The following is a 19,470-nucleotide window of genomic DNA, read 5'->3' as shown; positions in this document are numbered from 1 at the left end:
GAAAAAAAAGACAATCCAGTCAGTATATTGGGTTTGTGGAATCCTCAGTTAAATACAAAAGGGTGATAAATTCTGCAAGATATTTCCTGATATTACAAATGTGTCAAAGTTTAAGATAGGGAAGAAATAGGGGAAAAAGGTGTTATCAATTGAAATAAAGCATAATTTCAAGCTGCATTATGATAAAGGAATTACATCTTTTAATTCTAATAGTGGAAAAGGGAAGTGAAAAGTGATGAAAGAAAGAATGTTGAAGCTCGTGATTTTGGAGATATGCACCTCTTGACAGGTCACTCAACAGATGGCAATGTATTTAATTTGATTTTTCATATGGAGAAAATCACAGAGTTGATGGAGAAGATTTCAGTGATGCAGTCTGCTGAAAAACCAAACATTGTTCTAAATACTATATAAAAAAAAACACAAACACAGTGACAAACAATCACTATTAGCTACCAAATCATTAAATATCTTACTACTAAATACAAAATCATAGTACTGTTGTCATTCGAAACCTAAGAATTAGTTAGTATTGGCAAAAAAAAACAATGATATGAATGAAAATTTGATAATAAGTTTACACTACTTGTTTTATCAGCGTCTTTAATTCAAGTGCCGATTGACATACATCACGACTCTTTGGGTTGAGTGAAGAGTACACCAGCAAAATAGGCACCAATTGTGGGGCAGTAAAAGCCAAATTATTTCTGACTAAATTATTTTGTTAACTGTTGTGATTAATGTGAAATCTCTGTTAATAGAGATGCCAAGAGAGTCAGAAACATTCTAATCAAGTGTGTTTTGCTTTTTCCACCTAAACACACTTAAACATAAAAATAGAAATGTGTTCATTGCTCCTTTCAAAGAGGACTGTCATTTTATAGTACATTTTAGTGAACTGTTAAATTAACTTAGTTTTTTATTTATTTTTTTAAAAAAATTAAATTAACATTTGGTTACCCTCTTTTAGACAAAAACCTTCCTTGCTGGCATGTAAAATCGTCAGATCCACCGGGTCTTTTAAAATACATATACATATACACACATACACACAAACATTCAAAATGTCAGCAGCTGTAATTGCCGGATGGAATCCTTCCATCTCTGAGCTCACGTTCTCAAAAGCGTTTCTGGTACTTCTCAAGAACTCCTCTGTGGGTGTATCTGCGGATACTACTAGTCTTGCGGGAGCACCATCACCTACTCTTTTGTCCAAGATGCCCAAACTTCGTTCTTCCATCACACAGCCTCCCTCCAGTTCCTCGTTGCCAGTTTCTGTTGACGGTGCCGTCACCATAACTGTCAAATCTTTACGCGCACCACACAAGTTTACTGCAACTGTGACGGCGGCACCCACAGACTCTCTGTTCCGCGTCAAGGAACAATTACTTGCTGATCCCGCAGTGGCTGCGACTGCAGTTGATGCACGGGTGTGTGCTGCAGATGTGCGGTTACTGAAGCGAGGCAAGGTTGTTTCTGATGCTCATAGTGTAGGAGAGGTAAGTGAAGGTTTGGGAGAGGTTTCGCTTGTTGCAGTGTTACCTGCTGAGGGCACAGCTGAGCTAAAAGAGAAAGAAGAAGAACAAGAAGAACAAGTTAAGGGAGAGGAAGAAAAGGGAGAAGATATAAAGGAAAATGAAAAGGTGGGGACGGGAGATGATGACAACCTGCCGGAAACTGTGTGGGAAGCAGTTGCAAGCGTTGTTGCATCTAGGGTCGGTGCAGGAAAAGCAGGCGAGGTTGTTGCACGGCTCAAGCGTGGATGGGTTTTAGCAGGCGGTGAGCCAATTCATGAAGATCTTGATTGAATGAAATGAAGTAAAAATAAAATGAAGGGAAAATAAAAATAATAAAAATAAAAATAAAAATAAAAAACAAGAAATTGTTATGCATTTTACAAGATTGGTATATCTATTGTACATTAATTAAACATTACTAGTTGTATGAGAAGAGGAAATCTTTAAAGACTTCATGCGCTTTGTAAAATTGGAGTAGCGACCGTGGGGGTGCTTGTAGTGGAGATATTCCTCGAGGTCGTTACATGGGGGGTCCTTTTGGGAAGGTGTTGGTGAAGAAGTTGCAGCGGTGTTACTACGGCGTTTTGGGCCGAGTCTTGTAGATTTTGAGTGTTGAAGGGATGGAGGTGATTCAGGGTCAGGTTGTTGTAAATCATGTTGTTGATTTTGAGGGAGTGGAAGGGCAGTTGCAGATTTTTGGTGGTGCATCATTGGGATGAATTGTTGTTGCTGTTGTTTAAGGGCTTCTATGGAAGCTTGTTGACGTTTAGCTCGCACAAACTCGCGCATTTTTTTAATTTCATCTTGAGAAATATGGCCTATCCCATTACGGCGCTTAAAACAAGTTCCAAGAAGGATTCCTGGGTCTATAATTTTTTTAGGGAAAGTTTGAATGACTTGGAAGATTTCCATTGGATCATGAAGGGGTTCAAGATCAGGTTCAGCCAATTTGAAGACGGTGAGAGCAATGCGGAAAAAAGTTTTAGAATCTTCAAAGAAGAAGCAATCCCAAACACGAAGAACAGTTTCTATGGGGAAAATTCCAATGTAACCAGACATAAACCAGGCTGCAGTGCAGAGGGTGATGGGGGGGAGTTTGGAAAGCATATTTGGGTCATGGGAGCCATCAAAGTTTACTGCTATTTTGTTCCACATTTTAGGGAGGGCTTCTCGAGTGCAAAGCATGAGGACACCTTGGTCAACGTTGACGCCTTCTAGATTAACTTCGTGAACGCCTGGGAGGTATCTTTGAGTGATGATTACTAGCATCCAAAATGCCTTTTCTTCGTCCATGAAGAGGAGGAGGAGAGCTGCGAGGAAGTTGAGACTTTGACAGTAGCCGATTTTAGGTTGGTAGACAGAGAATGCAATGAGGAGACGTCTAAGGGTGGTGATGAGAACAGGTTCTTTAAGGTCTGGGTCATTTTGGTCTATGCGGAAATGGATATTATCAGGGAAAGTTCTAAACAAGTCGCGCTCAATGATATCAGTATCTGAGTTTTTAAGGGTAGCAGTTTGAGTGCAGAGTTTATTGTAGACATATTTATTAGCATTGAGTTTTTCTGAGCCCTTTGCGTAAAAGAACCATGCATTTCCTCTCCATTCGGAGGGGATACCTTTACGGATGTACCGTTTTAGTTTTTCCGAAGGAGGAGGGAATCGTTGTGGTTGATCGTGGTCTACAGAAAGTCCATTATCCTTCATTAAAGCGAGCCATTTTTTTTTGCGACGTTGGAGGTGGGGGTAATATGTTTCCCACCAAGCGTTGTATTCTTGTTCTGAAATGTAGGATGATTGTTTTTTGAAACCGTAGCGATCCCTGGAAGGGTCTGAATTTGATTTTGGAGGAGGCATTGATTGAGGTAGTTGTTCTTCTTGTTCTTCTTCTTGTTGAGATGGTTGTTGTGAAGGTTGTTGTGATGATTGTGGTTGGTCTGAGTAGGCTGAGATGATATCTTCTGCGAGGTCTTTTGAAGTGAGAGAATCTGAGAGAGAGCAAGTTTCATCTGGAGGGGTTGTAGTAGTAGTAGTTGTAGAAGTTGTAGAGGTTGTTGATGTGGTTGTTGTTGTTGTAGTGGTTGATTTTAGTAAATGATGAGGATGAGAGATTGAGCTACTAGCAGAGCTTCTATCAGAGTAAGAAGTAGTTGAAGAAGAAGCGTTTGAGTAGCGATTATCTTGTGGTAGTTTAAGTAAGGCTAAAGATTTGGGGTATGGAGGTTGTTGGTCTATAAAAGAAGGGATTGCAGATGGTAATGGTGGTGGTGATGATGATGATGATGATTGTTGTTGTTGTTGTTGTTGTTGTTGTAGATGATGAGAAGTTGTTGCTTTTGGGGATAAAGCTGGAGATGATCGAGCTTTATGTAGGAAGATATGAGTTGATGATTGTGATTGTGACTGTGACTGTGATTGAGGAGAAGAAGGAGGAGGAGGAGTTGAAGGAGATTGAAGAGATCTTATAGAGGCATCATTTTGAATAAACTTGAAAGCCGCTGGGATTTTGATATTTGTCATTTGAAAGGTTTTTTTAAAAAAAAAAAAAAAATTTTTTGTTATATTTTAATTTTTTTTTTTTTTTTTTTTTTTTTCCTTCTTCTTAAGGGGGGTTAAAAAGATGGAAATTTTTTATTTTTTAATTTTTTTTAATTTTTTAATTTTTTAATTTTTTAATTTTTTAATTTCTGGCAATTAAACGGAGGAGGAGGTTTTTTTTTTTTTTTTTTTAAAAAAATAAATTTAAAATAAAATAAAATAAATTTAAAATAAAATAAAATAAATTGGATTTGTTACAATTGTATAATGTAATGTCACATTAGAATTTTATAAAAAAAAATAAAATAAAATAAAAAAGAAAACTAGGCTGGTTTTTATTTTTAAATTAATTAATAATGATTAATAAATAATTAAATAAAATTAATTTATAACTTCTTAGATAGGAAAGTATTTGATTATCTTTATTATTATTATTATTATTATAATATAATATAAATATTTAAAATAAATAAAACATATTATTACAATAATAATTGTAATAATATAAATGTAATGTCATACATACTTAAATATTTTATTTATTTATATATAATATAAACATATATTAAACCTCAATTTTAAATTTTGTTTAACCATAAAATAAAATTTAAAAATTTAAAAAAAATCTTTAAATTTTTTTTTTTTTTTTTTTTGGCTTTAACTTTGGCTTTTTGAGTATTTTTTATTATTATTTTTTTATTTATTTTTTTTATTTATTTTTTTTTTTTAACCACCACAATCAATCATTCAATCATTTAATCATTTAATCATTTAATCATTTAATCATTTAATCATTTAATTCCTTTCTTCTTTTTTTTATTTTTTTATTTTTTTATTTTTATTTATTCCTCCCCACTCAACCCTTTCTTGGCTTTTTCTCAGCAAATAAAAATTAAAAATAATTAAAAAATAATTAAAAAATAATTATAAAATAATTAAAAAATAAAATAAAATAAATTTTAAACCAATCTTCTTCTTATGTTTTTTTTTATTTCTTTTATTTCTTTTATTTTTCTTATCATATATATATAAATAAATAAAAAAAAAAAAAAAAAACCGGTTCTTAAAAATATCCATCCCTGCATGTTGGTGGCTGCCACTTACAAAAGTCGCCCTTCAAACTTCTTCTTATCCTTCTTTCATTTCATCATAATCACCATTAACTTCTTTAACTTCTTTAACTTCCTCTTTTTCTTCTTCTGCCTTCCAGTTGTCTTGGCAAACCACTTCCAACATACTCTTCCAACATTAGCATTAACACTAACACTATCACCAACTCCATTATCATTACCATTACCATTACCATTACCAACACTAACTCCAACTCCAACTCCAACTCCAACTCCAACTCTACAAATCCTTCTCCCAAGATACGATATTTGGAGAGAAGCTCAGTCAACAGACTATCATAATAGCGCATGCAGTCAAATCGCCCTTTCCACAGGAACCCTTCTAATAGATGCTTCAACAATCATCGATATAGACAGAAATTTAATCATATACCCTACCCAGTCTTCTCAACATTCTCAGTCATCTTCTCTTCACCTCCCTATTCAAACTCATATCCTACTATACAATGCTGCCTGCATAGACGGCCATCCCGTCCAAATCAAACGCCCACCCGCTTATCGCAATACTCCAAATATCGTCGCCGCTTTCGACTCAGACTGGGCAGCTTGGACTGCTTCTTCTCAAGGAAAATTCTCTCTCAGCATTGTCCCTTACATTTATTCTATTGCCATCTCAACAACAATATGTCTCCTCCTATCTATCCTAGTCCTCTGCTTCCAATGGTCCTCCCGTCCACCCCTCTTCAAACTAGCTCTAGTAGTCTCAACTGCTTACCTCATTGCAATCACTGCAGTCTCCATGGCTATCCTTTACAACCAATACAAAACTTACGGATACCAAAATGCTGCCGCTCTCCGACGCTCACTAAGACATCCTGCAATGTACGGTCTCAACCTCGCCTTCAATACCATCCTCTATCTTGCTCAAGTCCAAGCAACAATGCTCCTCTTTTCTCGGAAAAAGGAAAAACGTATTGTCTTTTGGATAGGAGGCTCTCTCACAGTGGTAGGCCAATCCATATGGGGGATTTCTGTCTTCCACAAAAACATTCTTGACTCGGCTCTCCCAGCATTTGCCTATCTCTTCCAAATAGCCTTAGCTGTCCTCTTCCTTTGTTGCACTTGCTACTACGCAATCACCCATTACCATTCCGTCCTTGGACCAGATATGCTGCCCATAACTCTCTTTGCCATTCTCACATCCGCAGCCTCTCTCGTCCTCTTCATTGTAGACCTTGCCAACGTTTGGGTCATTGAATGGTCTGATGCCGTTTCTTGGGTCACTACCGCAGTCTCCATCATTGGTGTTTGGGAATGGTTTGAACGGTCAGATAAACTTGAACGTCATCGAGAAAAAAATGGAATTCTCGGCCGTCAAATCTTTGAAGAAGATGCTCTTTTTGGTCCACACGATTATCATTCCACAGACGAAGAATACGATGACCCAAAGCATAAAAAATCCACGGTAGTTAGATTTTCATCAACAAGCAACAACAACAATTCTGGTGGTAGTTCTGGTAGCAGTAGTTCTGGTAAGAGGCTCATTCTACACACTTTACAAAAAACAACTCCACAATCTTCTCAAACATCACACCATTCGAACCTCACTTTAGCCTCCTCTTCTTCATCTACTAACCAAAACAAAAGACTCTATCAACGCACATCTCATACACACTCTCAACAAGGTAGACCCAGGATAATAGCTAGCCGTATTCAAGATGAAGATGAAGATGAAGGTAATGATGGTGACAATGATGATGATGATGATGTTGATGTCGATGACGATAATAATGATAATGATAATAATGATAATGATAATGATAATGACAACACAGACCCAATGCTCCCTTCTGCACGTCGCCACAGCCACAGCCACAGCCACAGTCATAAACGCAATCACAGCCAAAAAATAGCTACTCTCCGCAAATACTATCACCGCGTAGCTGTCGACCCTCTAATTCACCTCTCTGACTTTCTCATTAACCTCGGCCTTGCCTTTTCGCGTCCCATCTCTGCTGTTTCTCACATCTCAAGCTCAGGCTCAGGATCAAATAACCCTACTCCTTGTCCTAACCCCGGCACCACAGGGTCCACAGCCTCCATGCAACGCACTGCAAAGCCCGCCACACTCACAATGCCAACAATGCCAACAATGCCAACACTTCCCACAATGTCCACAATGCCCACAATGCCCACAATTCCCACAATGCCAACGATGCCTACAATGCCAATAATGCCAACAACACGCAACAACAAAATACCCCCACCTACCGTTCAATCATCACCAACCAAACATACAACAAGCACTGCAGACACAGTACTTTACCATTACGCAAATAACAGATTGCATTTCTACACACGTAACGCACCAAATACAACATTTAGTAAACGGTGGTCGGCAGGTAACGGGCGCGGGCAGCCAACAGACCCTGCAGCAGCAACAAGTAGTGGAGTGGATAATGGCGGGACTGCGCCAGGAACACCAGCGCGTACAGCCAGTAGCACACCACAGAGTAGACGAGTAGTGGATGGATCAATAGAGTCTGGAGCAGAAGTAGGAGCAGCAGGGAATCAACAAGTTAAAGAGCGAGCTAAGTATGTGCATGTACGGCGGCATGGGTTACGAGCGCATGAGCATATTGTGAGTGATGAGGGAGTAGAGGAAGAGGAAGATGATGTGGATGACGTGGATGATGATTAAGAAGAAGAAGAATTTACATAGGAAGACTGTTTTTTTTTTTTTTTTTTTTTTTTTTTTTTTTAGATTGGGTTCTTTTTGGGAAAGTATTAAGAAGAAAGAGGAGAAGGAGGAGGATTTGTCGTGTTAATTTTCTGTTTGTTTTAAATTATTTCTTTTTTTTTTTTTTTTTTTTTTTTTGTAATTTTTGTATTTTTAGTTAAACATTAAAAAAGTTTTTATTTAAAAAAAAAAAAAAAAAAAAAAAGCCGTTGAAAAACATTTTAAGTTTTCAAATTTAAAATTTAAAATTTAAACAAAAAAAATAAAAAGGTGGGCTTTTCACCTTCATTAAATTACGTAATGGGGATTTTTAAAAAAAAAAAAAAAAATTTATATATAATAATGATGTCATAAATAAGGCAAAAAAAAAAAAAAAATGGAAATGGAAAAATGGAAATAATGAAATGGAAATAATGAAAAAAAATAAATAAATAAATAATGCTTAGTTAAATTAGACTAAAAAGTCATTCATTCTTACAAAGACGCTTAGGCCGATGTCCATAATTTAGATCACCTTCTTCATCTTCATCATTATCTTCATTATCTTCATTATCTTCTTCTTCCTCTTCTTCTTCTTCTTCTTCCTCCTCCTCCTCATCATCATCTTCTTCTTCTTCTTCTTCCTCACCATCATCTTCTTCATCATCATCATCTTCCTCTTCTTCCTCTTCTTCATCATCCTCATCACCTACCTTGAACCCCAGAGCTTCTGCAGCTTCAACTACAGAAACACCTTTAGCTGTCCATCTCGCATTCCCTAACCTACTTCTCTTCCCATTCCCTCCTCCTCTTCCTTCTCCTCCTCTATCATACACCTGCTCATCATGTGCAACCCGCTTCCGTTGTACACGCCCAATCAACACATCCAACTTAGCCCAATGCTGCTCATCAACTGCCATCTTCCGATGCTTGGCCCCTCCAATATGCTCCCGCAAATCCCCATAATACTCATGACAATTCTCACAATGCCCCCCTCCACCTGCTACTCCTCCACCTCCACCTCCTGCTCCTGCTCCTCCTGCTCCTGCTCCTCCACCTCCTGCTCCCCCACCTATTCCACCTCCTGCCCCTCCTCCGGCTCCTCCCACACCTATAACAACCACTCCACCCCCAGTCTGTGTAGGTACCCCTCGAGCTGGAGTAGTCCCAACCCCTCCACGATTCTTTACCACCACCGTACTAGGTGTACTCCCAGCACCTCCTATCGCTTTCCTCCCATTAACCCCTGCAACCGGTGTTTTCGTATTCACTCCAACTTCATCCAAAACCACATGCCCCTTGACCGGTGTCACCTCTCCACCAGTACCTCCAACTGCAACCGCAACCGCCGCAGAAGTCGCAACAGCTGCCACAGCTGCCACAGCTCCAGAAACTCCACCCCCCTTGATCGCCTTTGGTGTTGCCACAAACGGCGCCTTCCGCGGACCACCCATCAACGGCCCCCCGCTGCCACCACCGCCGCCACCGCCATTCTCTCCACCACCATTACCTCCAGCATACCTCCGGAACCGAAACAACACTTCCTTCCCCATCAAACTTCCTGCCCCGGTCCCTGCAGTCGCCGTCGACCCCATGCTTGCCATCGATACTGCAGACCCTCGCGTCGACACAGAGTTAAAGTTTGACAACCCTGCCCGCCCAGATGCTGCCCCATACTCAGTCAGCCCTTGGTACCCGGACGCAGACGCGCTCTCGTACCCCGTATCCCCAACCCCATGTTCAACTTCTTGGCCCGCAGGCCCTCCTCCAGTCTCTTCAAGCCCGTCTCGACATCCCTCGTGCTCAGTGTCGGCCATGCTCCCGTGTCCAACTGGCAGTGGAGTCCCCGCTGTCGCATCCAAATGCAATGCCCCCGCTGGTAACGTCGCCCGTGTTGGCGTCTGCACCGGCGGCCTTGTGTATGTACGGAACGCAGCACTGTTCCCTTGTCCTGTCGATGGCGCTGTCGCTCCAACCCCAGTTTGCATTGGCTGCAGCCTGGATGGCAAAGTGCTAGGCACTGTTGGAGTCGCTCCTGTCCCAAGTCCTGTCGGCTCCCCAGCTGCCTGTTTCGGCGTCACGTATTCCACCCCTAATCCCTGTGCAACGTTCGATCCTTGTTTGGGATTTTTGGGGCCCTGAAACTGTTTTTGTGTAGTAGCTGTCAGCTTTCCTGTATTTCCTGCCTTTTTCTCTCCAGCAACAAACGGCGACCGCCCACCCCCTGTCGGCTTAAGCTGTGGCCATTCTCCATCTTCAACCCGTTGGATCCCACCCTCAAACTCCACCGCATGCAACGGCTTATATCTGTGTGTCGGGTCCCACACCAGCTGGTACGGGCCTGAAAACTTTTGAAACACATCATCCAGGCTCCGTGCCCGCGGGTCCCGATCTGCGGGTCCTAGAATCTGCTCTTCCTTGAGCATATGCGATAGATTTTGCGATGCATTTGTATGAGCCAACACATGTCCAGCGTGTGGTTTGACCAGCGATCCACCGCACAGATGACACAAAAACCGAATGAGCTTGTCGTAGTGCCAAATCTTAATCTCCATGGCCCGTGCCTTGGATATAATGTTAGCCGGAGGGTAAACCACCATAGGCGCGTTCTTGTCGCCGCTCGCCGCCCCTCCGCTGGCAGAATCCACTAGAGGCTTGCGCGTCACCAGAATCTTAATGCGGTAGTCAAAAAATGATTCAATCACTGCCCCAATCTTGTTAAGGGTTGGCCGTACCTTGTCGACACTTGCAGCATCTATCCCGTCCATGTATATCCGCGCGTCCTTCATGTACTCTGACCACTGGTGTCTCCAGTTTTGAAAGTCAGGGTCATCGTTACGTGACCGTGTGCGTCGCTCTGGTGCGCTTGCTGTTGAAATTCCGGTTCCTAATGGAGTCGTATTGGTATTTTTCGTAGCTTGAGTTGTTGCTGGTGTATGATGCTTTTGTATTTTTACTGTGGGTGTATTTTCCACAGAATGAGTAATTCTAGTATTTGTTAATTGTCGATGAGAATCACCTCGAGTTTCCACGGGAGTCACAGACACTCCTGGAGTCAGGTTACTTTGGTATGATCGATGATCTAGCGATGCGAAAAGTTGCTGGTGAGGTGTTGCTTGAGAACCGGTTGCTTGGCCGCCTGGTTGAGTTGGTAGAACCAGTTTGGACGCGGATTTCGGAGTGCGTTTGGCTAAAGAAGAAAATGCATGGTTTGATTCTGCCATTGGTGCATAGTAAGACAGATTAGGTTTGGAATGACGAGGCGATTGGTAAATGATGTTGATGTTGCCTTCGACTAGAGGTTCGCGTGATTCGCTATTTGACATGATATTTAGAAGGAAGGGAAAGAATGAAAGAAAAAAAAAAAAAAAAAAAAAAAACCGTTTGTAGTTAGCAAAACGTATTATAATTCCAACATTGGTTTTTAAATAAAATAAATGAGAAATAATAATGGGAGTGATAAATTAAATTATAGGTCGTAAGGACCTTTATGATTAAATAATAATAATGATGATGATGATGATGATGTGAAAAAAAAAAAAAAATAAAAAAATAAACTTGGAGGTTTAAAAAAAAAAAAAAAAAATACAAATTAACGTGGTAGACCAAAACATATGCGTAAACATGGGACTGAGTTAAGTAATTTTTATCATTATGGACCCCTGATAAAGTTCCCGAGGTCTTTGAAGAAAGAAAGTTAACATTTAAATTAATTTAAAAAAAAAAAAAAAAAAAAAAAGAGAAATTTATTTTAACAAAAAAAAAATTATTTTTTTTTTTTTAAAACAAAAGTGAGATTTTCATTCAAGGTAAGTCCACTAGAAATTGTTTGAATTAAATTGAATTGAACTGAATTGAGAATTTATTTTGCCACTTGTACGTGGGGCATTTCTTAGTCATGATGACAAACTACCAAGTCAGCTAGTGTGAGGGGGGGGGGGGGGGTTTTCTGCGCATGCAAGAACATGTGATGGGTTATAATAATATGAATGCTAAATACCGCTCACATGCATGCAAAGAACAATCAAATTAAAAAAAAAAAAAAAAAATATAAGAGGAAATACTATGAACTTTTTAACTTTTTGGTTTGGCTTTATGTCATATGGGTCTTTTTTTTTTTTTTTTTTTTTTTTTTACAGTTACGGAATATTTATCATTATTATTACAATACTTCAACAGCTTGTCACGACCGTGAAAATAAAAAAAAAAGCGGCAAAATATTAAATAAATAAAATTTATATTTTTGGTCCATGCGGGCCGCCCCACCTGGTTAAACGCCCAGAAAATATAGTCTATAATTCTTTAAACAAATTTGGTTTAAATAGAAACAAGATTTATATATTTTAAAAGGACAAAGAATTGATTGAAATATTAAAGAAAGAAAAGAAAAAGAATAAAAGAAAGAAAACTCCCACCCAACTTTCTTCTCCAGTCATAGTAAGTCTACGGAATTTTGTTATTTTGATCCTGTCCCGAAGTGTGTATTTTTTTTTTTATTTTTATTTTTGTGAATGCATATATATATATATATATATATACATCATCATTAAGCCGGCTGAATCATGCGATTTCCTTAGGCAAGAAAATATGCTTAAAGAGTGCAAGTCGTTGCGCTAGCCAATCAAGCTGATAAGGAAAATATCACAAGATTTTGGTCCACTCTAATGCAAATGACATGTATATTGGATTTAAAGGAATAAGGGAAGTGGGGAGATATATAAGAAGAAGAAGAAGAAGAAGAAGAAGAAGAAGAAGAAGGAAAAAAAAAAAAGGGGTTGGTAGAAAGAAAGGAAGAAGGGGCAATTATTGTGACCGATGATGAAGATGGCGATGAAGATGGCGATGATGATGATGATGAAAAGAAGAAGTAATTAAATATATAAATATATAAATATATAAGCATAGCTTAGCATTTAAAGTCCCACCTCATTCCATAGAAGATATGAGTGTACCACATTAGAACGTTAGTTTGTCATGGTGTTCAATTTTATACGACTTTGATATTATTATTTGATATTATTATTGTTATTGTTATTGTTATTATGCAGGCGCACATGCGCTTATGAGTTTTCCGTGATGTGTGTATATTAATATATTAATTAAGAAAAAAAAAAAAAAAAAAAAAAAAAAAAAGAGAATTACCACCACCACCACCACCAAAAAATTTAATATTTTCTCCTGAATTTCTTCTTTTTTTTTTTTTTTTTTTTTCTCCTTCTTCTTCCCATCTCCATTTATTATATATATATATATATCAAACAATAAAAAAAAAAAAAACAAAATTTGGTCTATAAAGTTTTTAAATATATATATTTTATTCTCTTTTGGCTCTAAGAGAATCTATTTCTAAGATTACCTTAAACTTTTTTTTTTTTCTTTCTTTCTTTCTTTCTTTCTTTCTTTCTTTCTTTTCCCTTATTTCTTTTTATTATACTAAAGTTTTCGACCCTGACAAACCATCAAAAGAAAGTCCATTTAAAACCTATTTAACCCTTTTTTTTTTTAAAAAAAAAAAAAAATAAAAGAAAACAAATCTTTTTTTTCGCCACTAGTAGGAATAATGAACTTTAACGGTTCATCAAATAACTCTGTGCCGCAGCAGTTTGTTAACCTGCAACAGCAGCAACAGCAGCAACAGCAACAGCAACGAAACCAACCTTCGGGTCAGTTCCAGCAGCAAGCTCAACCAATGCAACAACAGCCTCAACAGCAACAACAACTCAACCCACAGCAGATAATGCACATCAGCAACTTGGGAGTTCCTCAAAGCGAGAGAAATGCCTTTATCGAACGTTTTTTGGAGTTTCTTGCTAATTCTAATATCCCACCAGAGCAGCGCCGTATTAAAGCTCAAGCTTATGAACTTTCAATTTTATTAAAGTGCAATTCAAAGGTATGTTTTTTTATTTTTTTATTTATTTATTTTTTAGAGCGGATGTTTTGCCGGAAATTCATTTCTATGCATCTCAGTAGCAATTACAGCCATAATATTATCACGACAAACAACCTTTATTTTAGTTGAGACAAAACAACCAAAATAAAAAAAAAATAATTTTATAGTCTACTAACATGTAATTTTTAATAGGAAGCTTACCTTCAAAAAACAAGGGAGATTATTGCCAGGTTCCCACCTAGCCAGAGGTATAATCCAATGGTCCAAATGCAACCGCAACAACGACAACAACCTCCACAACAAAACCAGCCTCAGCAAAGTATGAGTGAGTCTCAGCAACAACAATTTGTAGCAGCTTTACAAAATCAAAAAAATCAACCCCTCACTCCTGCACAGATTCAACAAGCTCAACTTTTTAGACAACAACTGCAGCAACAACAACAACAACAGCAACAGCAACAGCAGCAGGGTCAAGGGAATCGACCAGCAGTTACTTCAACAGCTACTCCAGAGCAGATTGCTATTATGAAGAAGATTATGGTCCAAAAACAACAGCAGCAGCAATTGCTGCAACAGCAAAGACAGCAGCAGCAACAACAACAACAACAACAGCAGCAGCAGCAGCAGCAGCAGCCGCAACAACCACAGCAGCAGCAGCAACAGCCGCAACAACCACAGCAGCAGCAACAACCACAGCAGCAGCAACAGCCGCAACAACAGCAACAGCCCCCACAACAACATATGTCACCTGAGTTAACCAATGCTCTCAAGCAATTTATGATAAGAATTCCCATTCCCAATGAACTGCTGCAACATCTCAAGGTTCGACTTCCTGATGGTGTCAACAATCTTGAACAGTTAATGCGCGGTATCAACAATGGTTCGATTCCTCTTACGGATAATATTAGGTCCTTGCAATCTTATCAACAGAAATATGCTCTCAAGAATTTCTTTCAGGCTGAAGAATTTCAACGATTTCAATTGCAACAGCAACGTGCCCAGCAACAGCAAAAATCTCAACAACAACAGCAGCAACAGCAACAGCAACAGCAACAGCAACAGCAACAGCAACAGCAACAGCAACAGCAACAGCAACAGCAACAACCACAGCAACAGCCACAGCAGCAGTTACAACAACAGCAGCAGCAGCAGCAGCAAAAACAACAACAGCAGCAACGTGCTCAGCAGATTCAACAAGCTCAACAAGCTCAACAAGCTCAACAAGCTCAACAAGCTCAACAGGCTCAACAGGCTCAGCAGGCTCAACAAGTTCAACAAATCTCTCAACAAGTTCAACCACAACAGCCTAACAGGTCTCCGTTTTTGCAACAAAGTCAAATTGCTCAGCCAAACCAAAATGCAGGAATCATGAATGAAAATCAAAATAATGCACCGCCACAACAGCAAGTGCTTCCAAGAGGAGCCGGTACAACAAGAGGTCGCGGAAAGCGAGGTCGTGGAGCAGCTTCAAGATCACCTCAGGTTACACACCAAGGACTTCAAGCCAACAAACAGCAGCAGCAGCAGCAGCAGCAACAACAACAGAAGCAGCAACAGATTTCTCAGGTTCCACAGGTCATACAGCAACAGCAACAACAGCAACAGCAACAACAACAACCACAGCAGCAGTTGCAACCTCAAACACAGCAGCTCAGGCCTCAAACCTCGCCACAACAACGATTTGCCAATCCTGCCTTGAACAACAATGGAAACAATAATATGATTAGGGCAAATCAAGGCACTGGAAACCAACCTCAGCAATTCCAACAAGCACCGCAACAGCAACAGCAACAGCAACAACAGCCACAAGCAACACAGCAGTCACAACAGCAACCTCAACGTTCTCCACAAATGGGTAGACGGGTGGCTCCTGAGCTTTTGAACCAGCTTAAGGAACTTGTCAGCAAAAACCCCATTCCTTTAAATGATGAGACAGACCAGTTGTCTGAAGAAGATAAGAAGAAGGTGAGAGACATTTATGTGACATGCGCCAAAGAAGTGATGCCCTTTTTTGACCAATATTATCATGCAATTGCCCAAGTTCTCATCAATGATAATCAAGGGCTTTTGCGACTTCACCGGGCCCTTGACAAGTTTAAACGTGTTTCAGGGGGGTTCAAAAATGGACGCTATTTGACTGATGTTGCCGGAATGGAGCACATGAAGCAAGAGTTGTCTGAATATCATAATGTGTTGATTAGACTGCTTAGATCACGTATGCAAATGTCAAACCAGGCTCAACAACAACAGCAGCAACAGCAGCAGCAACAGCAACAGCAGCAGCAACAACAACAGCAGCAGCAACAGCAGCAGCAGCAGCAAAACCAACAGCCTGGAGGTTCCAAGAGTAATCTTATCTCACAAACTGCTATGAGAAGCCCGATGATGAACCAGAATATGACTTCTGCTCAGTTGATGCAGATTCAACGACAACAGCTTCAACAGCAGCAGCAGCAACAACAACAACAGCAGCAGCTTCAATCTCAAATTCAACAACAACAACAACTTCAGTCTCAGCTTCAGCAACAACAACCTGCTGGGGGCTTGGTACCATCGCCAGTTGTTCCTTCTGCAACAATCCAAGCACCTGCTACTGGAACCACCACCACCACCACCACCACCAACAATAATAATAATAATAGTACGCCTGCTGCTACTCAAGCTCCTAGACGCAAGGGCAGAGCTCCTGGTACACGGAAAAACTCGAAACAACTTAAGTCGACACCCACTCAAGCACCGGCACAGCTTCCTCCTCAACAGCCACTGACGCCAATGACACCAGTAACAGCAGCCAACCAGTCTTATCCTGTGTCTCAAACGCCAACAGGAGCTGGAGCTACACCAAGCGTACCGCTTGCTACGGCATCGCCATACAATAATAATAACAATAATAATAATAATCAAGGCACTAATCCAAACTCTCCAATGCTGTCTAATACTCCTACAACAATGAACCAAGCTGGTCAAAGTATGAATGCACCTCAAGGTCAGCAGCAGCTCCAGCAACCTCCTCCATCGTCTTCTTCGTCCTCGTCTTCTTCGCAGTTATTGCAGCCATCTCCACGGACATTTGCAGCTAACCCTGATGCATTGTCTCCACAAGGAGTGCCACAGTACATGAAGCCTGGGCTGACACAGGACCAGCTGAAACTGCCACAGAACTTTCAACAACAACGGAAACAGCGCAAGGGTTCACAGACTCCAAACGTGGGGACACCTTCCATGCCTTCTGGTGGAAACAATACACCGTCAATTAGTGCTCAGCAACAAAGTCAACAAAGTCAACAAAGTCAACAAAGTCAGCAAAGTCAGCAAAGTCAGCAACAGCAACAAGCTGGCGCAACACCAGGTATTGGAACACCAGGATCAATTGGTTCTCCCGATAATACGTTTATTGCAGGGTCTCCTATGCAACAGCCAAACACATTAAAACATTCACGGAGCGGTAGTATGAATGATGGGCCTATTGGTGGGGTTAAACGGGAGAAGCTTGAAGGTGGGCCAGCAGTGCAATCACGCGCGGGGACGCCTGGGGGGTCTTTTGGAGCTGCAGATGTTGATTTGCGGCGCAAGAGTTTTGTTGACCATTACCAGCGACGTGGAGACTCCAACAAGGCGGAGCTTGCACGGAACGATCCGATTGGGTTTTTTATCCACGGGCTTGGAGAGGCACTTGGAGTTCCTGAGGGAGTGATTCAAGAGGTGAATAATAGTAGTGTTGAGCAGCTTGAGGTTATTGTTAAGAATGAGAATAACAATGGCGTTAATAATAGTAATAGTAATAGTAATAGTAATCCTACTACTACTACTACTACTACTACTACTACTACTACTACTTCTACTCCTACGAATATTATTAATAATAATAATAATAATAATAATAACAACAATAATGCAGTATCTGGAATGTCGTTATTATTAACGCCACAGCAAGGGTCTGGTCGGGTTCCAATTCTTGGAGGAGCCAACTTTGGGTTTGAAGACATTAATAATAGTGGGTCAGTACCTAAGATGCCTAGCAGTTGGGCGGGACCAGTATCAGCACTTGCTATTCGCAATGCATTTTCTTGTTTGGATTCTACACGGAGTGTTGACATCAATTTGTTGACTCCTCCTGAGGACCCTGAAGGAAGTGGTATTGTTGGAAATGGTCATAATGTGACGTCTGTGCCTAGTGGTTTTATTTCTCAGTCAAAGATGGCGATGACAGTTCCTACACCTGGGTCTACTGAGGAAAGTAGTAGTCATCATAATGGTGGTACGAATGTTTATAGTATTTCAGAGGAAGAAGTATCATGGCCTTCATTTGATGCGGAAGGCAAACAACCGATTGAATTTAATGGATTGAATCGAACCAATGCAGAGGGTTTGAATCCTTGGGACTTTGATTCTATGTGTGATTTTATTGATACGCATAATTTGGGGTTTGGAGAGATTAATTTGTATTGATTTTCTTCTTTTTTTTTTTTTCTCTCTTTTTCTTTTTAATTTTTTTTTTTAATTTTTTTTGATGAAAAGTTTTATTTTGTATTTTTTTTTTTTTCTTTAATGAGTTTAATGATTTTAAGTATGTTTATAGTCTACAATCTTTCTTTATCTATAACTAATAATAATAATAATAATAATGATGATTTTAATAATGAAGTATATAAAATTTTTGAAATATATATATTTTCTTTTTCTTTTTCTTTTTTTTAAACGTTGATTCCATTGAAAAATAATAGACGGTTGTATGTTTATATATAAAAATTTAGGAGGGTCCGAATAAACGAACGGCTTTTAGTACCATAATTATATCCATCATCACATAAGAATTAAATAGTAGGATATCTATCTACATGGGGGATAATAATTTTAAAAATCTCGGGTAACCAAGAAGGTTTCGAGAGGAAAAGCGATATATATATATATATATAAAGGATCTCTTGAAAGAGTTTTTAAAGTTTTATTTTTTATTTTTTATTTGTCTTGCATTAAAAGGGAGGAGTTATATGTATATATATTGTGATGGAGAATATAAGAATATAAGAATTAAAATAAGAATAAGAAATAGAGGCATGTCCCTTTTTTTTTTTATTTTATTTTATGGAAAAACTAATTGAGACATAAGTATTAGGATTTTCCAAAACGAGAGAGAAAAAAAAAAAAAAAAAAAAAAAAATAAATAAATAAATAAGGGGCATCTCAAAGTATGCTTTTAGGTTAACAACAGTGATACATAATTTAAATGTATTATACAGTTTTTTTTTTTTTTTAAAGATCTTTTTGGGTTTGGGAACTTTGGAATGAAGTTAGTTTTAAAAATAAAAAATTCATAATAATAATAATAATAATAATAATAATAATAATAATAATAATAATAATAATAATAATAATAATAATAATAATCCTCAAAAGTCCTTTTGTTTGGTAAATTTTGATTATTTTATTATTACATAAGCATTTTTTTTTTTTTTTTATTTTAGTATTGAAATTTATTTATTTATTTAAATATATTGAAATATATTATATGGTGGGAGTAAAAAAAAAAAAAAAAAACAAGCAGCACTAAGCAGCAGCAGCAGCAGCAGCAGCAGCAGCAGCAGCAGTACTAAGCAGCTTTTACTATCAAACCACTAAACCACTAAACCACCAAAATACCAGTGAGTGAGTGGCAATTTTTTTTTTTTTCTTCTTCTATTAAGTGGCCCCAGGCAACCGCGTAGGCCATTCTTTAAAATATAAATAAAAATAAAT

General features: G+C 38.8%; 5 protein-coding genes across 5 annotated transcripts; 3 read left to right on the top strand and 2 right to left on the bottom strand.

Annotated features, from left to right (window-relative positions):
• Positions 1-1,064: 1,064 nt before the first annotated feature.
• On the top strand, positions 1,065-1,808 carry SAPINGB_P003748 (uncharacterized protein; the record flags this gene model as incomplete). Its single annotated transcript, XM_031998464.1, has 1 exon — positions 1,065-1,808. The coding sequence occupies one exon, from the start codon at positions 1,065-1,067 to the stop codon at positions 1,806-1,808; it is 744 nt and encodes a 247-aa protein (XP_031854355.1).
• A 117-nt stretch (positions 1,809-1,925) lies between these two features.
• On the bottom strand, positions 1,926-4,034 carry SAPINGB_P003747 (uncharacterized protein; the record flags this gene model as incomplete). The annotated part of the gene is made up of 1 exon (XM_031998463.1): positions 1,926-4,034. The coding sequence occupies one exon, from the start codon at positions 4,032-4,034 to the stop codon at positions 1,926-1,928; it is 2,109 nt and encodes a 702-aa protein (XP_031854354.1).
• Positions 4,035-5,135: 1,101 nt separating this feature from the next.
• SAPINGB_P003746 (uncharacterized protein) lies at positions 5,136-7,823 on the top strand (the record flags this gene model as incomplete). Its single annotated transcript, XM_031998462.1, has 2 exons — positions 5,136-5,160; positions 5,263-7,823. The coding sequence occupies 2 exons, from the start codon at positions 5,136-5,138 to the stop codon at positions 7,821-7,823; spliced, it is 2,586 nt and encodes an 861-aa protein (XP_031854353.1).
• A 503-nt stretch (positions 7,824-8,326) lies between these two features.
• On the bottom strand, positions 8,327-11,167 carry SAPINGB_P003745 (uncharacterized protein; the record flags this gene model as incomplete). The annotated part of the gene is made up of 1 exon (XM_031998461.1): positions 8,327-11,167. The coding sequence occupies one exon, from the start codon at positions 11,165-11,167 to the stop codon at positions 8,327-8,329; it is 2,841 nt and encodes a 946-aa protein (XP_031854352.1).
• A 2,234-nt stretch (positions 11,168-13,401) lies between these two features.
• SAPINGB_P003744 (uncharacterized protein) lies at positions 13,402-18,183 on the top strand (the record flags this gene model as incomplete). The annotated part of the gene is made up of 2 exons (XM_031998460.1): positions 13,402-13,734; positions 13,927-18,183. The coding sequence occupies 2 exons, from the start codon at positions 13,402-13,404 to the stop codon at positions 18,181-18,183; spliced, it is 4,590 nt and encodes a 1,529-aa protein (XP_031854351.1).
• Between the last annotated feature and the right edge of the window lie 1,287 nt (positions 18,184-19,470).

The sequence above is a fragment of the Magnusiomyces paraingens genome (genome assembly GCF_902498895.1).
Source record: "Magnusiomyces paraingens strain CBS 517.90 genome assembly, contig: contig3, whole genome shotgun sequence".
Classification (NCBI taxonomy): Eukaryota; Fungi; Ascomycota; class Dipodascomycetes; order Dipodascales; family Dipodascaceae; genus Magnusiomyces; species Magnusiomyces paraingens.
The sequence above is the reverse complement of the archived record's forward strand: the minus strand, read 5'-3'. Positions and strand labels throughout refer to the sequence as shown.